Source organism: Struthio camelus, chromosome 1, assembly GCF_040807025.1.
Source record: "Struthio camelus isolate bStrCam1 chromosome 1, bStrCam1.hap1, whole genome shotgun sequence".
NCBI lineage: Eukaryota > Metazoa > Chordata > Aves > Struthioniformes > Struthionidae > Struthio > Struthio camelus.
The window spans coordinates 224007022-224020867 of record NC_090942.1 but is presented as its reverse complement, the minus strand read 5'-3'; the positions used below and the strand labels follow the sequence as shown (position 1 = coordinate 224020867).

At 70.9% G+C, this 13846-nt stretch overlaps 1 protein-coding gene across 1 annotated transcript; it reads right to left on the bottom strand.

Annotated features, from left to right (window-relative positions):
• Positions 1-3303: 3303 nt before the first annotated feature.
• Positions 3304-8213, bottom strand: PHOX2A (paired like homeobox 2A). Its single transcript, XM_068931258.1, has 3 exons — positions 7994-8213; positions 4953-5140; positions 3304-3744 (listed from the first exon to the last, which is right to left on the bottom strand). The coding sequence occupies exons 1-3, from the start codon at positions 8211-8213 to the stop codon at positions 3304-3306; spliced, it is 849 nt and encodes a 282-aa protein (XP_068787359.1).
• Between the last annotated feature and the right edge of the window lie 5633 nt (positions 8214-13846).

The window sequence follows — 13846 nt, the reverse complement described above, 5'->3', positions numbered from 1 at the left end:
GTACCCATCTCTGTCCATCACCCCCCCCTCCAACGGTCCACTTTGTCCCCCTTGGTCCGTTGCACCCTCCCCAGTCCATCATAGCCCCTGTGGTCCATCATGCGCCCTGTGGTCCATTGCACACCCCATGGTCCATCACACCCGTCCTGGTCTGTCATACCCATCGCACCTGCCCTGGTCCGCTGCTCCACAGTGCTTCCAGCCTCGCACCCGCCCTGCCATGGAAGCAGCCTAGTGCCTCAGGCACCGGCTGGCTGAGTAGGTCCCAGTGCCACCCAGCCTTCACAGGTCCAGAGAGGGGCTCCAAGGGGACGTGCGCCATGAGCTGCTGGGGCGCAGGGCCTCACCTGCTCCTCACTGCTGGGGCCTGCCTCAAAAATGGGCTTTCACCATCAATGGAGCCACATTTTCCTGTAGCATCCATTCTTGTTCGACCCAATACACCACCATGAGCTCCAGCTGGGCTTTGGGCCACCTGATGTCACTCCAAGAGCTGGAGCCGTGCTTAGACGCTCCCCTGTGCTGCCTACCCAGTTTGCACTCCTGCTGCACAATCTCTTCCTGCATTTGAGCTGGCTGAGAAGCTCCCTGCTCAGCCAGGCAGTGCTCAGCGCCATTCCTCTCTTCCCACAACGGGAGGGGGTTTGTGCCTGGGTCCTCTCGGAAACGTCACTCCATGCTCTGGGACACCTGAGTCATCAGGGCTGCCTCGCATCTCCTAAACCAGGCCACAGGCTCTGCTAGGACCTAACATCCAGGTCCTACTCCTCTCCCACCTGCTCCTCTCCCACCTCCTGCTCCTCTCCAACCTCTGCTCCTCTCCAACCTCTGCTCCTCTCCCACCTCTGCTCCTCTCCCACCTCCTGCTCCTCTCCCACCTCTGCTCCTCTCCCACCTCTGCTCCTCTCCCACCTCTGCTCCTCTCCCACCTCCTGCTCCTCTCCAACCTCTGCTCCTCTCCCACCTCCTGCTCCTCTCCCACCTCTGCTCCTCTCCCACCTCTGCTCCTCTCCCACCTCCTGCTCCTCTCCCACCTCTGCTCCTCTCCCACCTCTGCTCCTCTCCCACCTCCTGCTCCTCTCCAACCTCTGCTCCTCTCCCACCTCTGCTCCTCTCCCACCTCCTGCTCCTCTCCCACCTCTGCTCCTCTCCCACCTCTGCTCCTCTCCCACCTCTGCTCCTCTCCCACCTCCTGCTCCTCTCCCACCTCCTGCTCCTCTCCCACCTCTGCTCCTCTCCAACCTCTGCTCCTCTCCCACCTCTGCTCCTCTCCCACCTCCTGCTCCTCTCCCACCTCTGCTCCTCTCCCACCTCTGCTCCTCTCCCACCTCCTGCTCCTCTCCCACCTGCTCCTCTCCCACCTCCTGCTCCTCTCCCACCTCTGCTCCTCTCCAACCTCTGCTCCTCTCCCACCTCTGCTCCTCTCCCACCTGCTCCTCTCCCACCTCTGCTCCTCTCCCACATCTGCTCTTCTCCCACCTCTGCTCCTCTCCCACCTCTGCTCCTCTCCCACCTCCTGCTCCTCTCCCACCTCTGCTCCTCTCCCACCTCCTACTCCTCTCCCACCTCCTGCTCCTCTCCCACCTCCTGCTCCTCTCCCACCTCCTGCTCCTCTCCCACCTCCTGCTCCTCTCCCACCTCTGCTCCTCTCCCACCTCTGCTCCTCTCCCACATCTGCTCCTCTCCCACCTCCTGTTCCTCTCCCACCTCTGCTCCTCTCCCACCTCTGCTCCTCTCCCACATCTGCTCCTCTCCCACATCTGCTCCTCTCCCACCTCCTTCTCCTTTCCTTGCCCCTGCTCCTCTCCCATAGCCAACTCCCTGCTATCCCTGGGTGCAGCAGCCCCACCATTTCCCTCTTGCCTCCATGTGTTTGTTTTGTGAGCAGATCGGAAGAGGCATTATCACAGGCGTCCTGCACGAGCGTCCGTGCCGCGGTGGTCGCTGGGGCTGGGGCTCTGCAGCCTCCCGCAGCCACACGCCGCCTCCCCGGCTGCCGCCGCTGAGCGAAGGGGTCCGCAGGCGACGTGCCCTGGGGAATGGCGATGCTGCGACGGCTCCTGTGTGCCCTGAAACCCCTCTGCAGCCTTGAGCGTGCACCGGTGCCACGCACTGTCCTGCGCTGGGCTGGCCCCCGCTCCGGCTGCCGCGGCTCTGCTGCCGCCTCCTGCTCCCTCCCCACCAACTGCGGGGTGCCAGCAGCTTCTTCAATAAATTAAGTTTTATTTGGATTAGTATAATTTGCAAATGGGTTCAATAAATTACAGAACAGTTAAAAAAAAAAAAAAAAAGGAAAAGAGAGAAAAAAAAACCTCATCCAGCATCCGAAGAGGTTGGCCGCGCAGCCGAGGTGCCGCCGCAGCGGTGGCCTGGGGGAGCAGCAGGGCAGGAGGCTGGCAGCGGCGTGGGCTCGCCGCCGGCACGGCCGGGGGTCCTGCTGCCAGCCGGCCCCGCGGGAGGGCGAGCAGCCGGGGCGGCGGCGGCGGCGGGGGGGGACGGGGGCGAGGGCAGGGCCGCCCCTCGGCCGCTGCGGAAGAAGCTACACGAACACGCACAGGCACACGGACGCACGCACGGCCACACCTTACCTAGAGCGGGTGCTACACTATTCACACCACGGGCGCCCGCGGCGGGGGTCCATCTCCGGCGGGCTGCGGCGGCCGCGCCGCTTGGGCCCCCCCCCCTTTGCAAGGTCCAGCCCGTGCAGCGGGACGAGCCGGGGGCTTCGGCTCCCCCGGGGGCTGGCGAAGGGCTCGTCCCTCTCCCAGCGATGCCCGAGGTGTCCCGCGGCGGCGAGGGCTCCCACCGTCCCGGACGCCTGGGTCCGCCCCGCGCCGGCTCGTCCCCGCTGCAACGTGAAGGCGACATTTCCCGGCTGCTCGGCCCCTTCCCGGCTCCGGCGAGAAGAGCCCCTGGCCCTAAAGCACCCAAACGTGCCCCAGATCCCTGTGCACCGGGGAGGGCTCCTTCCCAGGCCGTCCCGGAGCCGGCGGCAGCAGAGCCTTGTCCGCGGGTCGGGCATCTTCCCGCTGCTCCCGGAGGAGCGGGGCTGCCGCCGGCGCGGTTCCTCGGGAGCAGCCGGGGTGGCGGCGGGGGGCTGGCGGCGGGGGGACCGTCCCGTCCTGTCCCGCCGCCCGCATCCCGGACGGGCCCTGCCTCTGCCGGGGTGCGCAGAGAGGCAGCACGGAGCGGCGGCGGGTCCCGCGGCGCCGGGGCCGGGGGCTCTCGGCAGCCCCGGCGCGGCGGGGCAGGGGGGGGCGCAGGAGCAGCGCGGCGGCGGGGTCGCGGCCGGCCCCCGGCGCATCAGAAGAGGTTTGTCTTGAGGGCGTTGGGCTTCCGGTGGAAGGAGGAGAGGACGCCGGAGAAGGGTCCGGGCATGGCTTCGGCCGGCTGCCATGCCTTGAGGAGGTCGGCGGTGCTGGCGGCGCCGCTGCTGGTGCTGACGCCGGGCCAGATGGGCGCCTTGAGGGGCTGGGCAGGGTGGCTGGGTGCCAGCGCCTGCCCCGCGCCGGGGCTGGGGCTCAGGCTGCTGCCGGGACTGTTGAGGCTGCCGGCGGCGGGCAGGGAGGCCGTGCTGTCCGGCGTCGGGCTGCAGTTCGACTCCTTGGACTCGTCGTCCTCCGACGAGGAGCGCGGGTCGGACTTCTTGCCGGCGGCGCCGGTGCCGGCGCCGGTGCCGGCGCCCTTGGCGTTAGCGGCGCGCTCCTGCTTGCGAAATTTGGCGCGCCGGTTCTGGAACCAGACCTGGGGCACGGCCGGGCCGGGTCAGGCCGCCGCGCTTTGCACGGCCCCCGCCGCCGCCGCTGCAACCGCTGCCCGGCCCTGCTCTTCGCCGCCCAGCGACCTCCACGGCCCTAACGTCCCAATCCCCACTTCTTTCCCCAGCCCCTGGAGGGCAGGGGCAGCATCGTGCTCGCTCCCCCCCCCGGCCTCGTCGCCGCTCATCAGCAAACGGCCCGGCTAACGCTGGTGCAGCGGCAGCCCCCCCCGGCCTCTCCGGACCCACTTGGCAAAACACCGCTCCATTCTCAGTCCTTTGCCCCTGTTCAAGCCCTTTTCTCCCAGCCCTTTGCACCCTCTGGGGTGCAAAGCCAGGCGCTCCTTCTGCCCCGAGCCCTTCCCAGCTCACTGCTCGCACCCCAGCCCTTCCCCGGGCTGCGCCTGCTGCTGCGACCCCGCGCGGCCCCGTGCACCCCAGCACGGCCCTGTGCACCCCTCGGTCCCTGCGTCGGCACCCATCGGGCTCCCCAGGCTCCCTTGCACTTTGAAATTGCACCCAAGCCATAGGGACGTCCTGGGCAGCTGACCGAGCGCCTGCCCTTCACCTAAGGAAACACGGGGACCTCGTCTCCTCTGCGCGGCCACCACGCACATCGCCCGGCCAGGGGCTCGCGCCGGCTCCGTTTCCTGAACCGGTGCCTTGCCCCGCGGCGCAGGGACCGAGGCGGCCCCAGCCTGTGCCTTGCCCGGGCAGCTCTGCCCCACCACTGATTTTTTTCACCAAATCCCGCCAACCTCCATATCTTTGGGGCTCTAAAAAAGCACCGAGCCAGCGGGTAGGAGTTTGGCAGGGTGCGCGCGCCCCGGCGCAGCGCAGGCTTGCACGGCACGGCCAGGCGCCTGCGCAGCCGCGCTCCCACCCTGCCTCTCCGCCCCGGCGCCAGCAGCTCCAGCATCGGCCTCCGGCTGGTGGCAGGGGAAGACACACACGCACGTTTAAACCGCGATAGATTTGCCGCCCTGGGACCCTGCCGCGGGCGGTGGGTCCCCATCGCTTCACCCGACACAACCCTACACTGGGGGAGCAAACCGGCAGGGTCCCGAGGTCTCCGGGGGCTCTGCTGCGCCCAGGGCCGGAGCTCGGGCACCTCCGTGCCAGCTCCCGGTTCGAGCAGGGAGCAGAGCATCCTCCTCCCGGCCTCCCCAGCCGCCCGGGGCTGCGCCCTGCTCACCTGCACCCGGGCTTCGGTGAGGTCGATTTTGAGGGCCAGCTCCTCCCGGGTGTAGATGTCGGGGTAGTGCGTCTCGGCGAAGACCCTCTCCAGCTCCTTCAGCTGGGAGCTGGTGAACGTGGTCCGGATCCGCCGCTGCTTCCGCTTCTCGTTGATGCCCGACGGGTCCGAGAAGAATTTGTAGGGCACTGGGGAAGGAGAGGTGGGGGTGAGCGGGGCCGGGCACGCTGGGCAGGGCAGGCAGAGATGCAGCGGGCAGAGCACACAGGACAGGATGCACCAGGCGGGACAGGCGAGGTGCACCGGGCGGGTCACAGGGGGTGCATGGGCAGGAACACACTGGGCAGAGGCAGAGCGCACCAGGCAGAGTGCCCTGGGCAGGGCAGGCAGGACACACCAGGCAGAGGCAGCGTGCACTGGGCAGGATGGGCAGGGACGCAGCGGTCAGAGCGCACCAGGCGGGATGGTCAGGGATGCACCAGGCGGGACGGGCAGGGATACACTGGGCAGGACAGACAGGGATGCTCTGGGCAGAGCGCACCAGACAGGACAAGCAGGGATGTACCGGGCAGGACGGGCAGAGTGCACCGGGCAGATCACATTGGGCAGGATGGGCAAGGGTGCTCTGGGCATGATGGGCAGCGTGCACTGGGCAGGACAGGCAGAATGCACCGGGCAGATCACACTGGGCAGGGCAGACAGGGATGTGCTGGCAGGATGGGCAGTGCGCACCAGCCAGGACGGGCAGGGATGCTCCAGGCAGAGCATACTGGGCAGGGATGCTCTGGGCAGGGATGCTCTGGGCAGGACGGGTAGGGATGCGCCGGGCAGGGATGTGTCAGGCAGGATGGGCAGGGATGCTCCAGGTAGAGTGCATCAAGCAGGATGGGCAGGGATGTGCTGGGCAGGGATGCTCTGGGCAGGACGGACAGGGATACTCCAGGCAGAGCACACCAGGCAGGACGAGCAGTGATGCACGGGGCAGGGATGCTCTGGGCAGGATGGGCAGAGCACACCAGGCAGAGTGCACTGGGCAGGATGGGTATGGATGCACTGGGCAGGATGGGTAGCATGCACCCGTTAGATCACACTGGGCAGGAATGCTCTGAGTAAGATGGGCAGGGATGCTCCAGGCAGGGATGTTCCAGGAAGGGTTGCTCCATGCAGGACGGGCAGGGATGCTCTGGGCAGGGATGCTCTGGGCAGCGCACACTGGGCAGGACAGGCAGGGATGTGCCGGGCAGGGATGCTCCGGGCAGGATGGGCAGGGATGTTCCAGGCAGGATGGGTAGGGATGCTCCAGGCAGGGATGCTCCGGGCAGGGATGCTCCAGGCAGGGATGCTCCGGGCAGGGATGCTCCTGGCAGGACGGGCAGGGGGGTGTGCTGGGCAGGGATGCTCCGGGCAGGATGGGCAGGGATGCGCTGGGCAGGATGGGCAGAGCACACCGGGCAGGGGTGCTCCTGACAGGGATGCTCTGGGCAGGGATGTGCCGGGCAGGGATACTCTGGGCAGGGATGCTCCGGGCAGGACGGGCAGGGATGCTCCAGGCAGGGATGCTCCGGGCAGGATGGGTGGGGATGCTCTGGGCAGGGATGCTCCAGGCAGGACGGGTAGGGATGCTCCAGGCAGGGATGCTCCGGGCAGGGATGCTCCGGGCAGGATGGGTGGGGATGCTCTGGGCAGGGATGCTCCAGGCAGGACGGGTAGGGATGCTCCAGGCAGGGATGCTCCGGGCAGGGATGCTCCAGGCAGGATGGGTGGGGATGCTCCGGGCAGGGATGCTCTGGGCAGGACGGGCAGGGATGCTCCGGGCAGGACGGGTAAGGATGGTCCGAGCAGGGATGCTCCGGGCAGGGATGCTCTGGGCAGGGATGCTCCAGGCAGGATGGGTGGGGATGCTCCGGGCAGGGATGCTCTGGGCAGAATGGGTAGGGATGCTCTGGGCAGGGATGCTACGGGCAGGGATGCTCCGGGCAGGACGGGCAGGGATGCTCCGGGCAGGGATGCTCTGGGCAGGGATGCTTTGGGCAGGACGGGCAGGGATGTTTTGGGCAGGACGGGTAAGGATGGTCCGAGCAGTGATGCTCCGGGCAGGGATGCTCCGGGCAGGACGGGTAGGGATGCTCTGGGCAGGATGGGTAAGGATGGTCCGAGCAGGGATAGTCTGGGTAGGGATGCTCCGGGCAGGGATGTTTTGGGCAGGACGGGCAGAGACGCTCTGGGCAGGATGGGCAGGGATGCTCCGGGCAGGACGGGCAGGGATGCTCCGGGCAGGGATGCTCCGGGCAGGGATGTTTTGGGCAGGACGGGCAGAGACGCTCTGGGCAGGACGGGTAAGGATGGTCCGAGCAGGGATGCTCCGGGCAGGGATGCTCCGGGCAGGACGGGTAAGGATGGTCCGAGCAGGGATGCTCCGGGCAGGGATGCTCCGGGCAGGACGGGCGGGGATGCTCCGGGCAGGACGGGCAGGGATGCTCCGGGCAGGACGGGTAAGGATGGTCCGAGCAGGGATGCTCCGGGCAGGGATGCTCCGGGCAGGGATGTTTTGGGCAGGACGGGCAGAGACGCTCCGGGCAGAGCACACCGGGGTCGGGCGCTGCCTCCCCACCGCCCCGTTCGCGCCCGTTCGTTGTTGCCGCCGCCCCCGGTGGGGCGCGGGGCTGCGGGGCTGCGGGCCGGCGGCCGGATCGGGGCCGGCGGCGGTGGGATCGGAACCGGCACCGGGGCCGGCACCGGGGCTGGGACCGGCGGCGGGCGGCGGCAGAGCGGCCCTTTCGTTTTGGGCGCGGGCGGCCCGTCGGCGGCGGCAACGAAAGCGGGGCGGGCGGGGGGGGTCCGGCGGCGGCAGCGCCCGGGCGGCCCCGCCGCCGACCCCCGGCGCCCCCGGCACCCGCCCGGCTCCGCGCCGTGGGAAGCGGCCGGGGCGGCGGCGGCGGCTCCGCGCCGTCGGGGCTGCCCGGGCGGCGGCGGCCGGAGGGCAGCGGTTTGTTGGGGGGGGGGGGTAGGGGGTTTGCAGGAGGCGGCGGCGGCTCCGTTACCTGCCGAGTAGGGCGAGGGCTGGTGGTCGCGCAGGGCGCCGAGGGCGCAGTTGGCGGTGGCGAGCGGCGGGCAGGCCGGGCTGGCCCCGAAGCCGCCCCGCATGGGGCTGTACTGGAAGGTGTTGGCCTGGCTGCAGGAGCTGAAGTCGTAGGCGGATGCCTCCATGGCCGCCACGCAGGAATCGTAGGAGTTGAGGTAGGAGTAGTCCATGGCGAACATGGAGCGGCGCCCGGCGGGGCGCCCGGCCCCGGCCCCGGCCCCGCTACCTCGGCCGCCTGCCCGCCGGCCCCGGCCGCGCCGCCCCCGGCCGCCTCGCCATGCACGGCCGCCCCGCTCCGCTCCGCTCCGCTCCGGCCCGGCCCGCCGCCCTCCGTAATATACTTGCCCGGCGACGGCGAGACAATGGCTCACGGCGTCGGGGGCTTTTGCATGACAATATCTCCCGGGGACCGCGGGCGCAGCAGGAGCGGGCGGAGCCGCCTGCCCCCGCCGCCCCCCCCCCCCCGCCGCCGCCGCCGCCCTTAACCCTTCGTGGGCGCCCGCCGAGCCCGGACCCAGCTCCAGCCCCGGTCCCGGCTCCTCCGCTCTGCGCCGCCCCGACGGGCGCCCCGACGGCCGCGGGCTCGGGAGGCGGTGGCCCCGCTGGTCCGGCTCGGCCCGGGCCGCCGCGCACGTCGGGGCGGCGTGGTGGGGAGCGCTCCGCAGCCGGGCGGCCCTGCTCCTGCTCGCGGTCCCGTCCCTCCGCCGTGCCCCCTGCTTGCCCCCAGCCCCGTCTTCCTCATCCCTGTCTCTGTCACCAACCCCCTGTCTGTTCCCATCCCCATCACCAGCCTCTTCCCAGCCCCGGTCCCCATCCTCATCCCTTCTCCGTCCCCCTTCCCATCCTCATTGCCATCGCCAGCCTCTTCCCAGTCCCACTCCTCATCCCTTCTCTGTCCCCCGTCTGTCCCCATCCCCATTGCCAGCCCCTTCTCCGTCCCCATTCCCATCCCTTCTCCATTCCCCTTCCCGTCCCCATCCCCATCACCAGCCCCTTCTCTGTCCCCATCCCTGTCTCTTCTCCATCCCCCTTCCCGTCCCCATCCCCATCACCAGCCCCTTCTCCGTCCCCATTCCCATCCCTTCTCCATCCCCCTTCCCGTCCCCATCCCCATCACCAGCCCCTTCTCCATCCCCATCCCCATCCCTTCTCCATCCCCCTTCCCATCCCCATCCCCATCACCAGCCCCTTCTCCATCCCCATCCCCATCCCTTCTCCATCCCCCTTCCCGTCCCCATCCCCATCACCAGCCCCTTCCCCGTCCCCATCTCCATCCCTTCTCCATCCCCCTTCCCGTCCCCATCCCCATCACCAGCCCCTTCTCCGTCCCCATCCCCATCCCTTCTCCATCCCCCTTCCCGTCCCCATCCCCATCACCAGCCCCTTCTCTGTCCCCATCCCCATCTCTTCTCCATCCCCTTTCCCATCACCAGCCTCTTCCCGGTCCCTGTCCTCCTCCCCATCACCAGCCCCTTCCCAGTCTTGCTCCCAGTCTCCATCCGTCTCCATCCCCCTTCTCATCCCCATCCCCGGCCCCTTCCTGCTGGGCCTCTGCAGCAGCCCAGCCAGCCCGGCCCCAGCCCCGGCCCCGCTACCTCGGCCCACAGCTCGGCCTCCCCATGCATCGCTTCACACACAGACACCCCGGAGCGGGACGGGGGGGACCCCAGGACCCCCTTGCCCAGCCCCGCTCTGCCGGGCGCCCATCGGCGGCTCAGCCCCATCGCGCCCCGCGCACGGTGCTGCAGCCGGCACAGCCCCGCCGGGGCCTGGGGAGCGGCAGTGCTGGCGGGGGGGTTAAACCTTGTGCCCAGGGCGCTGTGCTACGGGGCTCTGCGGGGCCCCTGTGTGCCCCCGAGCACGGCCCCGCGCCCCAACAGGGCCGGGGGAGGCGATGGGGCCGCGTCCCGCTTGCCGCAGCAGTCGTGCGAGGGCTGCAGAGGCCGGGCACGCTCGAGACAGGACGCCGTGCTCAAGCGGTGCCGGTGCCGGAGGGGCTTGAGCCCTTGGGAGTAAGGAAGATGTCATGCTGGGAGAGACTCCTCCTTGGGGGAGGGCTGGCCTGGGGGGCTCGCTCGGCGCGGGAAGGCGATGGCGGGTGCCGGCTCCCAAAAATGAGCCATTTGCAGCCGCCCCGCTGCTGTCCTCGGGCCCACCGGGACGGGCAGGGAGCGCCTCGTCCCCGTCTCCCATCAGCCATCCTCCCCGTCCGTCTTTGCCTATTCACCGCCGAGCCGGCATCCGCGGGAAATCTGTCTCGGCCCTTGTCGGGGCTGGCACCAGCCAGTCCCGGAGGCGCGGGAGCCCCACGGCCGGTCCCAGAGGTGGGGGAGCCCCACGGCCGGTCCCGGAGGCGTGGGAGCCCCACGGCCGGTCCCGGAGGCGCGGGAGCCCCACGGCCGGTCCCAGAGGTGGGGGAGCCCCACGGCCGGTCCCGGAGGCGCGGGAGCCCCACGGCCGGTCCCAGAGGTGGGGGAGCCCCACGGCCGGTCCCGGAGGCGCGGGAGCCCCACGGCCGGTCCCAGAGGTGGGGGAGCCCCACGGCCAGACCCGGAGGCGCGGGAGCCCCACGGCCGGTCCCAGAGGTGGGGGAGCCCCACGGCCGGTCCCGGAGGCGGGGGAGCCCCACGGCCGATCCCGGAGGCGCGGGAGCCCCACGGCCGGTCCCAGAGGTGGGGGAGCCCCACGGCCGGTCCCGGAGGCGCGGGAGCCCCACGGCCGGTCCCGGTGGTGCGGGAGCCCCACGGCCGGTCCCGGAGGCGCGGGAGCCCCACGGCCGGTCCCAGAGGTGGGGGAGCCCCACGGCCGGTCCCGGAGGCGCGGGAGCCCCATGGCCGGTCCCAGAGGTGGGGGAGCCCCACGGCCGGTCCCGGAGGCGCGGGAGCCCCACGGCCGGTCCCAGAGGTGGGGGAGCCCCACGGCCGGTCCCGGAGGCGTGGGAGCCCCACGGCCGGTCCCGGAGGCGCGGGAGCCCCACGGCCGGTCCCAGAGGTGGGGGAGCCCCACGGCCGGTCCCGGAGGCGCGGGAGCCCCACGGCCGGTCCCAGAGGTGGGGGAGCCCCACGGCCAGACCCGGAGGCGCGGGAGCCCCACGGCCGGTCCCAGAGGTGGGGGAGCCCCACGGCCGGTCCCGGAGGCGGGGGAGCCCCACGGCCGATCCTGGAGGCGCGGGAGCCCCACGGCCGGTCCCAGAGGTGGGGGAGCCCCACGGCCGGTCCCGGAGGCGCGGGAGCCCCACGGCCGGTCCCGGTGGTGCGGGAGCCCCACGGCCGGTCCCGGAGGCGCGGGAGCCCCACGGCCGGTCCCAGAGGTGGGGGAGCCCCACGGCCGGTCCCGGAGGCGCGGGAGCCCCATGGCCGGTCCCAGAGGTGGGGGAGCCCCACGGCCGGTCCCGGAGGCGCGGGAGCCCCACGGCCGGTCCCAGAGGTGGGGGAGCCCCACGGCCGGTCCCGGAGGCGCGGGAGCCCCACGGCCAGACCCGGAGGTGCGGGAGCCCCGCGGCCGGTCCCGGTGGTGCGGGAGCCCCACGGCCGGTCCCGGAGGCGCGGGAGCCCCACGGCCGGTCCCAGAGGTGGGGGAGCCCCACGGCCGGTCCCGGAGGCACGGGAGCCCCACGGCCAGACCCGGAGGTGCGGGAGCCCCGCGGCCGGTCCCGGTGGTGCGGGAGCCCCACGGCCAGACCCGGAGGCGCGGGAGCCCCACGGCCGGTCCCGGAGGCGCGGGAGCCCCACGGCCAGACCCGGAGGCGCGGGAGCCCCACGGCCAGACCCGGAGGTGCGGGAGCCCCACGGCCGGTCCCGGAGGCGCGGGAGCCCCACGGCCAGACCCGGAGGCGCGGGAGCCCCACGGCCAGACCCGGAGGTGGGGGAGCCCCACGGCCGGTCCCGGAGGCGCGGGAGCCAGAAGCATCCCGGGGGCCAAGCTAAACCTCATCCCGGCAATCTGAGCGCGCTGCCTGCCCGGAGCGGCGGCGGGGGGGGGTTCAAAGAAAGCGGCGGCTGCCGGGGCCGGGGGCTGTCTCTGGACGGGCAGCGGATGGCCCCGCGCGCCCACCTGCGTGTTGCTCCCGCGCGCGGGGCGCAGGGGCCCCCGATGCCCCCGCCGGCCTCTCCAGCCGCCCCGAATCCCCAAGGCCCCTCGTTAGCGCCCCGCCGGGTGCGGGCAATGCCAAAGACCAAGGTAAAGGCTTTGCCCCTTTTCACAAGGGGCCGGAGGGGGGAATTGGGCAGGATTGGGGACATTTTCAAGACAAACACTTTCACTCAAGCGGATTTAAAAGTCTAATTGCAGGCCCAGCTGAGGGCTTTTGTGTGCCCCTGGCCGGCCGGCCCGTGGGGGCTCCGCTGGCCTTTCAGCGGGGCTGCAGCCCCCCGGGGGGGCGCGCGGGGGGCCGGCCGGGCTCGGGGCTGCGCTGGCGGGGCCGGGGCCGGGGCGCGCTGCCTCCGCACCCGGGCAGGTTGCTAAACAAGTTAATTAGATCAAGGAGCTGGAGGCTGCCTGGTGAGAGAGAGCCCCAACTGTCAGGCTGCTGGAGTTGTGAAAAAAGTTAATTCAATTAAGTTTTCCCTCTAAACTAATTAGGCAGCAATCTGCCACGCAAGGAGCTGCTGCTATTGCTGCCCAGAGCCAGGGGCAGAATAAGGGGGGAGGGGGCGGAGGAAGATGATGGGGGGGGGATGAAGGGGGAGAGGGGAAAGAGAGACAGGGACAAAGGGGAGGATGGACGGAGACGGGGAGCGGGGCAGCGGGGCACCGGCACGGGGGACGGCGGCGGGAGCCCCGCGGCCCGGCCCGGCGCCCCCCGCTCCCGCGGCGGCGATGCTCCGCCGCGCTGCCCCGAGGGCCGACAGCTTCATCCCGGAGACGGGCCGGCCAGTCGCGCTCAAGTAGCGCCGAGTGGAGGCAACACCGCTTCGTTGCAGAACTGAGTCGGGACGGGCATTTCCGAGGCCCCCGAGGAGCCACTGAGGGGCTGGCTGGGCTGAGGGCCCCAGTTTGGAAGTGGTGCCTGGGTCAAACCCTCTTGCCGGCTTCCAGGGCTTCCTGGTGATGCTGTGAGCGAACCCGCACTCCCAGGGCTCGTCCGGGGCACGCTGGGCTCCCCCGCGCCGATAAAAGGGCACCTGGGAGCTCCCCTGCTGCCGCCCTGGCAGAGCAAGCGCTGCGGGGAGCTGTCGCCACGCGGCCCCCCCCTGGCCCGGCCCCGGCCCCGGCCCTGGCCCCGCTGGTGCTCCGTGAGCGCTTGGTGCGGTGGGTGCCTGGGCAGCGGGGCTGCCGTGCCGGGGAGCCCTGCCGGCCCTGGCACCCCCGCCAGGCACATGGCTGGGAGCATACGGGACTGCCGGGGGCCTGGGGGTAGGAGAGCGTGCACGGGGCAGGACAGTGTGCATGGAGTAGGACAGCGTGCATGGGGCAGAAGAGTGTGCAATGGGGCAGGAGAGCGTGCACGGGGCAAGACAGCATGCATGGGGCAGTGCAGTGTGCAATGGGGCAGAAGAGTGTGCATGGGGCAAGACAGCATGCATGGGGCAGGACGGCATGCGATAGGGCAGAAGAGTGTGCAACGGGGCAGGAGACTGTGCAGGGGCAGGACAGCATGCATGGGGCAGGTGAGGGTGCATGGGCAGGATGGCATGCATAGGGCGGGACAGTGTGCAGTGGGGCACAAGAGCTTGCACGAGGCAGGACAGTGTGCAATGGGGCAGGACAGCATGCAGGGGGCAGGTCAGCGCGCATGGGGCACAAGGGCATGTGTGGGGCAGGGGCACCGGCGGGAGGCGGGTTGGGCAGCAAGGGGCCACCAGCACCCTGA

Excerpts from the sequence above, each read along its gene's own strand:
- PHOX2A (XM_068931258.1), bottom strand. The coding sequence starts at position 8,213 with ATGTTCGCCATGGACTACTCCTACCTCAACTCCTACGATTCCTGCGTG. Across the intron at positions 5,141-7,993 it reads GCCCTCGCCCTACTCGGCAG|TGCCCTACAAATTCTTCTCG; the intron begins GTAACGGAGCCG and ends CTCCTTCCCCAG. Across the intron at positions 3,745-4,952 it reads TCACCGAAGCCCGGGTGCAG|GTCTGGTTCCAGAACCGGCG; the intron begins GTGAGCAGGGCG and ends GCCGTGCCCCAG.